The sequence below is a fragment of the Globicephala melas genome, chromosome 20 (genome assembly GCF_963455315.2).
Source record: "Globicephala melas chromosome 20, mGloMel1.2, whole genome shotgun sequence".
NCBI classification, from domain to species: domain Eukaryota; kingdom Metazoa; phylum Chordata; class Mammalia; order Artiodactyla; family Delphinidae; genus Globicephala; species Globicephala melas.
The window spans coordinates 18,987,527-19,000,632 of record NC_083333.1 but is presented as its reverse complement, the minus strand read 5'-3'; the positions used below and the strand labels follow the sequence as shown (position 1 = coordinate 19,000,632).

At 60.5% G+C, this 13,106-nt stretch overlaps 2 protein-coding genes across 4 annotated transcripts; one reads left to right on the top strand and one right to left on the bottom strand.

Annotated features, from left to right (window-relative positions):
• Positions 1 to 2,978: 2,978 nt before the first annotated feature.
• On the top strand, positions 2,979 to 8,274 carry MAPK7 (mitogen-activated protein kinase 7). Its single transcript, XM_030861253.2, has 6 exons — positions 2,979 to 4,180; positions 4,824 to 4,989; positions 5,633 to 6,711; positions 6,808 to 7,367; positions 7,713 to 7,846; positions 7,942 to 8,274. Exons 1-6 carry the CDS (start codon positions 3,949 to 3,951, stop codon positions 8,093 to 8,095), a joined length of 2,325 nt encoding a protein of 774 aa, XP_030717113.1. The 5' UTR covers positions 2,979 to 3,948; the 3' UTR covers positions 8,096 to 8,274.
• Positions 8,275 to 8,296: 22 nt separating this feature from the next.
• Positions 8,297 to 11,140, bottom strand: MFAP4 (microfibril associated protein 4). Of its 3 annotated transcripts, none has more exons than XM_030861279.3 (6): positions 11,072 to 11,140; positions 10,765 to 10,843; positions 10,398 to 10,552; positions 9,882 to 9,978; positions 9,622 to 9,804; positions 8,297 to 9,476 (listed from the first exon to the last, which is right to left on the bottom strand). In XM_030861279.3, exons 1-6 carry the CDS (start codon positions 11,075 to 11,077, stop codon positions 9,229 to 9,231), a joined length of 768 nt encoding a protein of 255 aa, XP_030717139.1. In that variant the 5' UTR covers positions 11,078 to 11,140; the 3' UTR covers positions 8,297 to 9,228. The 3 variants fall into 3 exon arrangements, with proteins under 3 accessions (XP_030717139.1, XP_060146889.1, XP_030717138.1); XM_060290906.2 differs by having other exon boundaries at positions 8,297 to 9,454; XM_030861278.3 differs by lacking the exons at positions 10,398 to 10,552; positions 10,765 to 10,843; positions 11,072 to 11,140 and having other exon boundaries at positions 9,882 to 10,321.
• Between the last annotated feature and the right edge of the window lie 1,966 nt (positions 11,141 to 13,106).

Below are 13,106 nucleotides of genomic sequence, written 5' to 3'. Positions count from 1 at the left end.
CGATGTGTTCAAGATACTTTAGCACTACATCGTTTGCAATAGCAAAAAGTGTCCACCTATATAGGGTCTTGGGTAAATAGATTATATCTGAAAAGTGGTACTATGCAGCTGTAAAAAAGAATGAGATGGGAATTTCCTAGCGGTCCAGTGGTTAGGTCTCCGCGCTTTCACTGCTGAGGGCCCGGGTTCGGTCCGGGGTCCAAGAACTAAGATACCGCAAGCTGCACGATGTGACCACCAAAAAAATAAATAAGTAAAAATAAAAAACTTCAAAAATAAAAAAGAATGAGATGGTTTCTTAGGCATGACATCAAAAGCACAAGTGACAAAAGGCAAAATGGATAAATCAGAGTTAATTGCAATTAAAAACTTTTGTGTTTCAAATGATACCACCAAGAAACTGATAAGACAACCCACAGAATGGGAATAAATATGTAAATCATACGTCTAATAAGGAACTTATATCCAGACTATATAAAGAACTCTGCAACTCAACAATAAAAAGGCAAATCACACAATTCAAAACAGAAAAGGAACTGAACAGACATTTCCCCAAAGAAGAAACATGGTCGATAAGCACATGAAAAGATGCTCAACATCATTAGTCATGAGAGTAATGCAGATCAAAGCCACAATGACAGACCACTTCACACCCACCAGGATGACTACAATTTAAAACAGAAAAAAAAAGGAAAATAACAAGTGTTGGTGAGGATGTGGAGAAATTGGAACCCTCGGATATACTGGTGAGATTGTAAAGTGGTGCGGCCACTGAAGTAAACAGTCTGGCAGCTCCTCAAAAAATTTTTAAAAGTTGGGCTTCCCTGGTGGCGCAGTGGTTGAGAGTCCGCCTGCCGATGCAGGGGACGCGGGTTCGTGCCCTGGTCCGGGAAGATCCCACATGCCACGGAGCGGCTGGGCCTGTGAGCCATGGCCGCTGAGCCTGCGCGTCCGGAGCCTGTGCTCCGCAACTAGAAACAACCCAAATGTCCATCAACTGATGATGGGATAAACAAAATGTGGTCTATCTATACAGTGTAATATATTCAGCCTTAAGAAAGAATGAAGTTCTGACACATGCCACAAGGATGAACCTGGAAAACATTATGCTGAGTGAAGGAAGTCAGGCACAAAAGTTCACACGGTGTATAATTCCATTGATCTGAAACGTCCACAATAGGCAACTCCATACAGATTAGTGGTTGCCAGGGGCTGGTGAGGGGAAATGAGGAGCGACTAATGGCTTACTTTTTGGGGTGATGAAAATGTTCCAAAGTTAGGCAGTGGTGATGGTTGCACAACTCTGTGAACGAACTAAATTCATGTACTGAATTGTACACTGTAAATGTTTTATGGTATGTAAATTATATCTCAAAAACGCTGTTATAACAAAAAAAGAATGGGAGATCCGTCTGGTTTTTGATACTGCATGATCTGCAGGAAAATTGTAAAGAATTTGTTACCTTTTTGTAGAGTAAAGGGGAGGTGGGTAAGAGTGTGTATTAGTATTTGCTTGTGTTGAATTTATATTGTTTCTTCTTACCTCCAGTAGAAAACTATAAAATCGGCCACCTGGCGTGAGACCAAGATTTTTCACTTGAACTTTTTAATTAAGATTTGAGTTTTGAGCCATATGAAACAACTTTTTCTTGAAGTAGTCAGTTGTGTCAAATGCAGGAAGGTCTTAAGGCAAGGCTGAGAATGTTAGATAATTGATGACTATTCCAGGACGGAGTCAGGGCCTGGTAGGGGCAGGAGTAAAGCAGCTCATTGTGTATCAATCTCAAAAGTCAATGAGAATCAGGGAGTTTTTGCCAAGGAAGTTGAAATGTCTGTAACTTGTATACCGATCCTAGCTGGAATATTTATAGAGAAGTATTTAAAGGATTCGCAATTTATGGGTCTCTTCTGCTACTTTATGCTTTATTCCCACAGCAGACGGGACCATCACAGAGCTGGCTACCAGGTTCCCTGAGAAGACGCGTTTATGGGCCCTGCTGCTTTACGCCCTCTCTTTTCACTGACGGGCACCGCAGAACTTATCCCGCACATATTTCAGAGTTAGGGAAGGCTGTCTACTGTCACCTAAGGAAAGGCCATCACGGAAATATTTTCAGAAATCAGGGCAGAAAAGGTCCACTTCCCATGAATGTGGTTTATTAATGTTCAAGGCTAATCACGTAAGAGAGAATTTGGCTTTTTGCTGTGCTGTCAGGAAAATCAGAAACAAATGTATAGTTCAGCTAACTCAGGAGGCCCATGTGATTTTTCCATGTCGAAATACGAGGTATCTATTTGTTCTGGGGCTGACCTTATACTCCTAGACGTGTTTCCTTATGTCGTGTTTTTAAGAACGCAGTCTCTACTTTTCCATCCTAATGTATGGGTCCTAGTGAACCTCTTAAATTTCAGTGCAAAACCCCCCACAAAGTATGGAAGAGTTAACAGAAAGAAACTGTCACCACAAGAAAAGAGAAGGGGCTTCTGAAGGGCTGGCAACGTGCTGTATTTTTGGTTTTCTCCATTTGAATTCTATACGCTGAGGTGTTAGGTTTGTGAAAACTGATTGATACACTTATGTGGAACTTTATGTATGTTTTAGTAAAAAATAAAACAACCACAACAGTGGGGAATGTAAACAAAATTCCTTTCTGGTCTGGATCTACTCTTCAGCCACCAGTTGGGGCGGAAGGGATGGACCCTCGCCGAGGCGCTCAGGCCTAACTCCTGGGCTCCCGAGCCCGGACGCTTCCTCCCGAGACACTGGTGGACACGCGGCCTCCAGCGAGCGGGCGTAGTTGACCCCGCGACCCCGCCCGCTGCCCCGCAGGCAAGGCGCGGGAGTCGCTAGACGGAGCCGCCCCACGGAGGCGTCACGCCCGAGACCGGGAAACCGCGAGCCGAGGCCCGGCGCCGCCGGAAGCTGAGAGGAGAGGACCAGCCACCGGAAGTCAGTGGAGGCTTCGGGCCGACGCTCTATAACCCGGAGGACCGGGATCTCCGTGGTTGGATGTGACGGATCACCTTCTACCTGGGACGACGCTTTCCCAGCGCCGGGCTCCCGGGGCCCATCGGGAAAATGGGGGGCGCAATCCCCGGGGCGATAGGGATTGATAAAGGAAGAGGGGGCTGAAGAAGGGGGACTGAGTGATGCGGCCGCCAAGGTAACATCTAGTCACCTCAACCCTCCAAGCTCCCAGGACCAGCAGCAACTGACCAGAGGACACCTGGCGGATCGGAGTGGATGCGCGTGCCCGCGCACGCGGGGGCGGTGCTTTCCAGTCTCGCGGCGCCCGGGGCTGCCAGCGCGCATGCGTCCGAGGAGGGCACCAGGCCGCAGAGCCGCTGCGAAAGCCGAGCGCGGGTTGGGCGGCTCCCGCCGGGGGACTGGACAGCGGCGCGGGCGCGGGTGGAGGCGCGGCTTCCTTGGCCGGTGGGGGCTGATTGGACGCAGCAAGTGGAAGGGGTGGGCACCTCCGCGGAGACCGTCCACGGATTGGCCAGAGCCTGCGGAGGCGTGGTCTTGGGGGGCGGGACGGGAGACCGCGCGCTGCTGAGGTGGTGGTGGTGGTGGCGGCGGCCCGACCCAGTGAGCGAGTGGGTCTTCGGGTCCCACCCATCACCCCGACCCGGGGACTGAAAGCCGGCGACGCCGGGGAGCCGGGGAGCCGGGACCTCCGAGGGCCTGGGCGGCATCGGGGTGAAGCGCCATCCGCCGAGTGCTGACCGAGGAGAGCGGGCGCCCCGCCCCTCGCTTTCTTCCTGGACCGCGCCTCGCTGCGCCTCCCCCACCGCCGACCCCGCGTCCCGCGCGGGCCTGAGCTCCGGGCTCCCGCGGGTGCGGGACACGGGGTGCGTGCGCCGCTCGGCCTGCGGGCCTGGAGGCTCCGGGGGGCCCCCTGAGTCCGGGGCCGGGCCCCTGCTCGCCCGCGTCGCCACGCAGACGCCATGGCTGAGCCCCTGAAGGAGGACGACGGCGAGGATGGCTCCGGAGAGCCCCCCGGGCCGGGGAAGGCGGAACCCACCGGCCCCGCCGCCTCCGTGGCGGCCAAGAACCTGGCCCTGCTGAAGGCGCGCTCCTTCGACGTGACCTTCGACGTGGGGGACGAGTACGAGATCATCGAGACCATCGGCAACGGGGCCTATGGGGTGGTGTCCTCCGCGCGCCGCCGCCTCACCGGTGAGCGACCCGCCCGGCCTTGCTCGCACGTGTGGAAACCGGTTCCCGGGGGCTGAGACCCGCCCCGTCCCAAGCAGCCATAGGGGACGCTGGGATGTGAATTCTGGGTCAAGTCAGCAAGCATGGGTTGGGTGCCTCTGGGGGCCGGCCTCTGTATTGGGCTCGTGTCTCTGAAACTCTGGTGGCTTTGCCAGCGCATCAGCCTACTTCCTCCTTAGGTGACAGTCGGCGTTAGACCCGAATGGAGGTTCTCCAGAGTGTGTTCTGGAGCCAGAGACTGGCGCTCGGGGTTGGTGGTGGGATGGATGAGGTCTGAGATGCAGAGTGTAGGGAGGTAGAGTGAGCACAGGTGTGAGAGTCTAGAGTCTACCACTAACTAGCTGTGCAATGCCCAGCAAGCTACTGAGCCCAGGTCTCCATATCTCTAACTTTCAGCTATGAGTACCCGCCTCAGGAAGGAGGTGAAGGGAAAATCTGAAAACGTATGTACTATGCTTAGCACAGAGCCTGGCACAAAGTAGGTACCCTGTAAGTGGTAGCTGTTGTCACTTGCGTCCGCAAAGGGAGGTATTGAAAGGGGCCTTGTGCTACTCTGCAGCTAACCAGGGTACCTTGTGGCATCTGCTTTTCCCCTGTTCCCCAGGTCAGCAGGTGGCCATTAAGAAGATCCCTAACGCTTTTGACGTGGTGACCAATGCCAAGCGGACCCTCAGGGAGCTGAAGATCCTCAAACACTTCAAGCACGACAACATCATTGCCATCAAGGACATCCTGAGGCCCACTGTGCCCTATGGCGAGTTCAAATCTGTGTAAGGAGCGGGGATGGAAGAGGGAGACCGAGCAGGGACCTTTTCTGAACGCTGGGGCCATATTGCTGAAGTTCTAGAAGGGTAGCTGAACCTAATGTAGGGCAGGCTGGGAAAATTCCTGCGATTCTAGGATCAGTGCTCCCTTAGGGCTTTGCCAGGGATACATGTGATTCCTCAAGAAGAATGCAGAAGTAACAGTTTTATAGGACCTCAGTATGTAGCTTGGCAAACATAGGACGTTCATTCTATATCTGTACCTTTTTATTCCCGTAGCAGACATCACTAGTCAATCACAGAACACTGTCCTACAGAAAATGGAGACGACTTTACAGTTTTCATCGTAGTCTTTCAAGCAGCCACTACCAAACAATGGAGAGGGCTCCCGAACAAAACATGTTGGCCAGCCTGGTTTAGTCCAACCCGACCTTTACTCTGATGGTGAAACTAGATCTGGAGAGAAAAGCAATTTCACTTCACTTAAGTTAATGGAAGAGTTGTAGAGAATCTAGAATTTTCATACCCAGTGGGTGGCCCCTGCAGAGTCTGAGAGTAAGGCCATGAGCTGTCTGGAGCGGGAGGGCGTGGTGAGGCTGGGGCTGGAGGGTGGGCAAGACAGCCCCTGCCTGTCTCCCCTGCCCCTCAGCTATGTGGTTCTGGACCTGATGGAGAGTGACCTGCACCAGATCATCCACTCCTCGCAGCCATTGACGCTGGAGCATGTGCGCTACTTCCTGTACCAGCTGCTGCGGGGCCTCAAGTACATGCACTCGGCTCAGGTCATCCATCGCGACCTCAAGCCCTCCAACCTGCTGGTGAACGAGAACTGCGAGCTCAAGATCGGGGACTTTGGCATGGCCCGAGGCTTGTGCACCTCGCCCGCCGAGCACCAGTACTTCATGACTGAGTATGTGGCCACGCGCTGGTACCGTGCCCCCGAACTCATGCTCTCGCTGCACGAGTACACGCAGGCTATCGACCTGTGGTCCGTGGGCTGCATCTTTGGGGAGATGCTGGCCCGCCGCCAGCTCTTCCCAGGCAAAAACTATGTGCACCAGCTGCAGCTGATCATGATGGTGCTGGGTACCCCGTCGCCGGCCGTGATTCAGGCCGTTGGGGCTGAGAGGGTGCGGGCCTACATCCAGAGCCTGCCGCCACGCCAGCCTGTGCCCTGGGAGACGGTGTACCCGGGTGCCGACCGCCAGGCCCTCTCCCTGCTGGGGCGCATGCTGCGTTTTGAGCCCAGTGCCCGCATCTCAGCAGCTGCCGCCCTTCGCCACCCCTTCCTGGCCAAGTACCACGACCCCGATGACGAGCCTGACTGCGCCCCGCCCTTTGACTTTGCCTTTGACCGCGAAGCCCTCACACGGGAACGCATTAAGGAGGCTATCGTGGCCGAGATCGAAGACTTCCACGCACGGCGCGAGGGCATCCGCCAGCAGATCCGCTTCCAGCCTTCCCTACAGCCTGTGGCCAGTGAGCCCGGCTGCCCCGATGTTGAGATGCCCAGTCCCTGGGCTCCCAGTGGGGACTGTGCCATGGAGTCCCCTCCGCCGGCCCCACTGCCATGCCCTGGCCCTGCGCCCGACACCATCGATCTGACCCTGCAGCCGCCGCCGCCGGCCAGTGAACCAGCCCCTCCAAAGAGGGAGGGAGCCATCTCAGACAACACCAAGGCTGCCCTCAAGGCCGCCCTGCTCAAGTCCTTGCGGAGCCGGCTCCGAGGTGCCTGGCAGAGGCCGCGGCTGGCTGGGGAGCGAGAGGCAGAGGGGCCCCAGGCCTGGACAGGCTCTTATCGTCACCCTCCCGTCTTCTCCGCAGATGGCCCCAGCGCCCCCCTGGAAGCTCCCGAGCCTCGGAAGCCGGTGACAGCCCAGGAGCGCCAGCGGGAGCGGGAGGAGAAGCGGCGGCGACGGCAGGAGCGGGCCAAGGAGCGGGAGAAGCGGCGGCAGGAGCGCGAGCGCAAGGAGCGGGGCGCTGGGGCCTCCGGGGGCCCCTCCGCCGACCCCCTGGCCGGCCTGGTGCTCAGCGACAACGACCGCAGCCTGCTGGAGCGCTGGACTCGCATGGCCCGGCCCCCGGCCCCCGCTCCCACGCCGCCCCCCGCCCGGCCCCGCAGCCCGCCTGCGGCCCCCCCGCCACAGCCTGCCTGCCCGCCCGCTGGGCCTGCGGCCGCTCCACCCCAAACCACCGCCTCCTCCGGCCTCCTGGCCCCCCGGCCGCTGGGGGCCCCCCCTGGGCTGCCTGGCGCCAGCGCCCAGAGCGTTCTGCCTTACTTCCCCTCTGGCCCACCCCCTCCAGACCCCGGGGGGGCCCCTCAGCCCTCCACCTCCGAATCACCCGACGTCACCCTGGTGACCCAGCAGCTGTCCAAGTCGCAGGTGAGGGGAGAGGCCTGGCTGTGGGGATGCCTGGATCTGAATCCAGGGGAGGTGGGCTTGGGAGGTCGCTGGGTGCAGGAGAGGCTGTTGTGTGTCCTGGTCCCGTGGAGCGGAGCGGCAGACCGGGCTCGAGCTCTCCTAGCCTGCCTGCTCGCTCGCAGAAGGAGCGTAGCGCTGATGAGCCGGTCGTTGGAGACCCCAGCCCGCACTCAGTGTTTGTTGAGGCTGGGGCTGTCACCACAGGTGTCCAGGCCCACTTGAGGGCAGTGTCAGGGTGGGGCGCCCTGCAGACCTCAGTTGGCGCTGGGTGGTTCCCGCGTTGTAAGCTGCCATCATCCCCTGCAGGTGGAGGACCCCTTGCCCCCCGTGTTCTCCGGCACCCCAAAGGGCAGTGGAGCGGGCTATGGCGTTGGCTTTGACCTGGAGGAATTCCTAAACCAGTCTTTCGACATGGGCGTGGCTGACGGGCCACAGGACGGGTAAGAGCTGGGCCGGGACTCCAGAATGGGCTATGGCTAGGGGCTCCCAGCACAGGAGGAGCCCCTCACCCCACTCTCCCCCTTGCCGCCCTCAGCCAGGCCGACTCAGCCTCGCTCTCAGCCTCCCTGCTCGCCGACTGGCTCGAGGGCCACGGCATAAACCCTGCTGACATCGAGTCCCTGCAGCGTGAGATCCAGATGGACTCCCCCATGCTGCTGGCTGACCTGCCTGACCTCCAGGAGCCCTGAGGCCCGCAGTCTGTGCCTTGCTGCCAGGGGCAGACCCAGCTCCAAGATCCGCAGGACCGTTCCCGAGGGCTGGAGCCCCGGGCCTGACAGGGGAAGCTCAGCTCGGATTATTCTGCAGGTTCATCTCAGACCCACCCTGCGGCCTTAAGCGGCCACCTGAGCCAGCACGAGCCACGGCAGGAGGGGCAACCCCTACCCCCCCGAGCGATACTTTTCAGTATTGTATTTTTTTTATTATTACTACATTATTATTATTACACAATTTTTTTGCCATCAAAACGAAGCCTGTGAAATATAAGGATCCCTTTAGTGCCTGTCTCCAGGGCGTGTTTCTGGAGTTAAGGGCAGGGTGCCGTCAGTGGGGGAACCAGAGCTTGGGGGCCAAGCAAACGCATCTGCGTGCACAACAGCCAAGGCCAGTTCATTCAGGTCCTGAGGTTTATTAAGACCTCCACTCCCCACCTGCTCCCAGCCCCACAGAGGTTGCCCTCTGCCACCTCGCATGGTCAGACTCCCCCCCGGGGCGCGTGGGGGGACCTCACAATCTGTGCCTACCTTGGCTGTGGCTGTTCTAGTGTGGCTTGCGGTAGCTGGGGTGAGATACGGTTTGGGTGTCGAGCTTTGGGTGCCTGGGACGGGCAGGCGGGGGAAGCTGAGCGTGAGAGTGAGACGGGGCTGGGGGCCCGTGGTGCTCGCCGCTGGGAGGGAGGTGAAGGATGGGAGGTTCTCTGCTGGCTGGCGGGACTGCTAGGGCGTGGCGGTGGCGGCCACACGCAGGTGGCCTGGCGTGTGCCGGGAGTGGGTCGGACTGCGCCTCCGGTCTCCCGGCGCGGGGCCCTGGTGGAGGCCGCAGTCGGGACGCCGGCTAAGGTGGGACACCGGCCCGCAGCCTTCCGGACGGTGTCCGAGTCCAGGCCGGGTGGCGGTGCCTTCCGGAGGTCTGGGAGGCCGCCGACGTGTAGCCGGGTGGAGGGGAGCGGAGGCCCGGGCGAGAGCTGGGCGTCGTGGGTGTGAGGGGAGCGGTTGGGCTGGAGCCACAGGGCCCCCGGGAGACGCGGGCGCTGAGGGCAGCGGGGCGGGGCTGGGGCGGGGCGGCAGGGCGGGGGGCGGGGCCGCGAGGCGGGGCCGGCGCCTCAGGCCCGGCGGATCTTCATCTCGGTGCGCTTGAGGGAGTAGTAGAAGCCCTTCCACTGGGCCCAGTTGATGCCGTTGGCGTAGGAGAGGTGGGAGCCGCCGAGGTAGAACCCGTTGAGGTTGGCGAAGTGGCAGCTGCGGAACCAGAAGGCGCCCGACGAGAGGGCCGCGCAGTTCTGCACGAAGAGGTCCTGGTCCCGGTCGAAGGTGGAGAACTTCTGGCCGCTGTGGTAGGACAGGGAGTCGCCTGGCGGAGGGGAGGGGCAGCCTGGGGACGGGGCCTCTCCCGAGCCAGACGCTGGGTAGCTGTGCGTCCGCAGCCCGCGGGGCCGCCTGGGCGCGGGGCAGCCCGGCCTCCCCCCAGCCCCTCCGCGGCTGGCGAGAGTGGGTACCTGCCCCGCCGTCCTCGAAGCCCGCCACGTGGAGGCTGTAGCCGTCCTCCTCGGCGCTGACTGCGTTGGGCGAGATGGAGAATTCGCCGTACTTGGCGAAGGCCGTGTTGTTCTCGAAGTCCTCCAGGTCCACCCGCAGCTCATACTTCTGCTTCAGTGTCAGGAGGTGCAGGTTCTGCAGCCCTGGGAGGGGGCGGGGGGCGTGCCGGTCAGCGGGGACCTGGCTCTGGGGGCCCCCAGCCTGCCGGGCCCCGCCTTACCCAGCCAGTACTCCCCATCGGCGCGGCCAAAGCCCAGCTTGTAGTCGTTCCAGCCCCGGAAGAAGCTCACTGAGCCGTTGAATCTCTTCTGGAAAACCTGGAGCAGAGAGGATGGGCCTGGACGCTCGAGGGGCCGGGGGGCTGGGGCCTCACCCGGGCGAGGACCACGCTGGGGGCCGAGGTGAGGCGCGTGCCGGCACCAGGCCCCTCGGGGAGCGGCTGCCGAGAGCAGGAAGCGGTGAAGGGGGCGTTCTAGAATTGAGGCGCCTGGGGTTGAGTCCGGCGCCGGCTGTGTGCCCTTGGGCAAGTTACTGCACCTCTCTGGGTTTTGGTTCCTCATTTGTAACCTTGCTCCCGGGATTATTGTGAGGATTACAGGCACTAACCTACCTTAAGCATCTAGGAGTCTGTGGTGGCAGAAGCGCACAAACTGTGCTGTATCGTCCCTGCTTTAGAGACGAAGTCGCAGGCTCACAGCCGTGCGGCTTGGCCTCCGTGCCCACCCCCTCCACTCACCGTCCACTTTCCACCCTCGGTGGTCATGTCACAGAAGACGGGCACAGGCACGCTGGGGCCCGAGGGGTAGATGAGGTACACGCCGTCCGCCTGGTAGCCCTGGGCGTAGATGTCGTCGCAGTCCAGGGGCTGCTGTAGGCATGACCTCTCCAGAGCTGGGGGCGGGGTGAGGAGAAGGGGCCTGAGGCACACCAGCCACCTCCGCCCCCCCGGCCCCCCCTTCACCTCCCTCCCCGAGCTGGGGGCGCGTACTGTCTGGCCCACTTGCTCCCTCTTACAGGCTCAGCCCTGGGGCCCGACTCCCAGCTGCGATGCTCAGGACAGCCCCCTCGCCCAGCCTGTGGGCTGTGCGAGTGTGGCAGCTTACCATCTCCCCGGATCCCCAAGAGTTGGGGGACGCAGGGGCCAGTGCAGAGAAGCAGCAGCAGCGGCAGAGCCAGAAGGGCCTGACGACAGGAGAACAGGGTCACCCGCCCAGCCCCAGAGCCCCCGCCCCCTCTGCATTTGCCCCTCAGACGAACCAGCCCTGCCAGGAGCCCCTGGTCTGCGCTTCTGCCTCCACACCTCCCCTGGACTGAGCCCCGTCCCTTCACAGCCCCCTGCCTGGCAAGGGTCCTCTCTGCAGGGTGGGTTCAGTCCCCTGTGGCCCTGAGGCCCCCGCGCCAGCCCGGTACCTTCATGCTGCCAGCTGGGCTCCAAGCGGCTGGGTGTCTGCTGCCCCAGACTGCGCCCCAGACTGAGCCGGCCCAGAGTTATGTGCTGGGCGCCCGGCCAGCCGCTCCAGCCCCGCCCCTGTGGCTGCAGAGCCCCCTCTCCCCCTCCCCCGGCACGGAACCGGCATCCACTTACACTGTCAGTGGCGCCGGGAAGTGGGCCCCAGCCAAGGGACCACCTGGGCCTCATTAGCCCTGCGGGGCAAAGTGGGCGGAAGTCTACGCCCCAGGGCTCAGACCGGCCCGGACTCCCCCCGACTGGCACCCCCAGCCCCTGCCCCGCCTCCTGACGGCCCCCCTGCCCACGTCTGTTTGTTTTCTCCCTCTCCTTCCCTGGCCTGGGTTTCATTAGCCGTTGTCGCTGGGGAAAGGCTGAGGTTGGGGGGGTATGTCTGGGTTCTGGGGAGCGGAAGGTGGGGTGGGGGGCAGCTCCAGAGCTCCTGATGTGGGACCGGGGGCTGGGGCTGGGGGGCAGGGGCAGCAGCCAGGCGTATCCTGGCAGGCCCGGGACATTGCTGAGCCGTGAGCACAGCCTGTAGGCATCCAAGTGCTCTCGGCCAGCTTGAGCCGGGGCCCCTTCCAGCCCCTTCCAGCACCCCTCAGGCCCCCTCCTTCCCCCTCCCCCAGAGGCCTCCTGTGCTTTTCTTCCCCTAGCCGCAGCCCCTTCTTCCAAATGCCTTCACTCGGCTCCCGTCCCACCTCAGACTCCCCTCGGCCCCTCTCCGCCAGTTTCCTCAGCCCTGAAAGGCCGCCTCCTCCTGTCCGGGCCCCTCAGCCTCCAGCCACCCTTTCCCTGCCCCAGTCCGGCAGAGTCCGGCAGAGTCCTCGGCACAGGCTGCCAGGATGGTCTCCCCTGGGGGCCGCCCTGCCACCCCCTGCTTCGAGCCTCCCTGTGGCCTCAGGGCTGAGCCTACACTTCTCACCTTGGATTTGAGAGGAATGCGAAGTGTGGCTGAGGCCTGCCTCGAGGGCCTTACAACCTGACCGCTTGTGACTCACAAAGTACAGCTCGGCCTCACCAGGCTTGTCGCATGGAGGCCCCGCCTGAGCCGGCTCTGTTTCCCCGCGGCCGCCCATCTCCTTACTTGGCCTTGAGCGCTGGAGGGCAGGGGCTGCGTCTCGACCCCGCGTGGAGCCTGCGTCCACTCAGGTCAGGTGTCCTCGGAGCACCTGCCGTGTACTGGCTGCCCACGGAGCCACAAACACAGGCACCAGGCAGTTCATTGCACACGTCACGCGTGTCGGGGACGAGCATTTGTAGAGTGGGTGAGATGTGCAGAGGCTCAGAGTAAGAGAGCAGCTCTGGCCCCGGGCCCCCTCCTCACTCCTGAGTCTGTGGCCCCTTGGGTGCGCCCAGCTGGCCCCGGTTCTGTAAGTGCTGGTGAGAGTTGTCCTGGGGGACCTGGAGCCAGCTGCCTGCATTCAGATCCACGTTGTGCCACCTGTTAGCTGGGTGACCTTGGACAAGTCACCTAGCCTCTCTGTGCCTCGGTCTGCTCGTCTGTAGAGCAAGTGTGGTCATGGTCTGTCCTTCAGAGGCCTGTGTGAGGATTGGGTAACAGATACGAGGCGCCTAGCACAGGGCCCACAGTTGCTAACTGTTCAGTAAATACGTGCTGTCGTCATCATAAATGTAGTAGTTGTTCTTCCGTGAACGGATTGCCTTAAATGTGATTTTTATCCTTGTCTGTGGAGGAGATGGTAGCCTTCCTCTCGATAGCCATTCTTCCCTTAGTCCTGAGTAGTGAGGTCCTGATTCTTAGCTGGCCTGATTGTCCAGCTTCCCTTGGTGAAGCCACATGTCTGAATTTTGGCCAAGAAAATGCAAACAGATGTGGTGCAAAGGCAGCAGCTATTCCCTCTTCTTCCGGTCCTCTGTCCTGTTCCTGGGCATGATGGCTGGTGCTCTGGCTGCCACCTTGGACAGTGAGGAGGAGGCCCCTTCAGGGGGTGGTGGGAGGTGATCAGGGGGGATCGTGGAGCAGGTCCAAAGCCA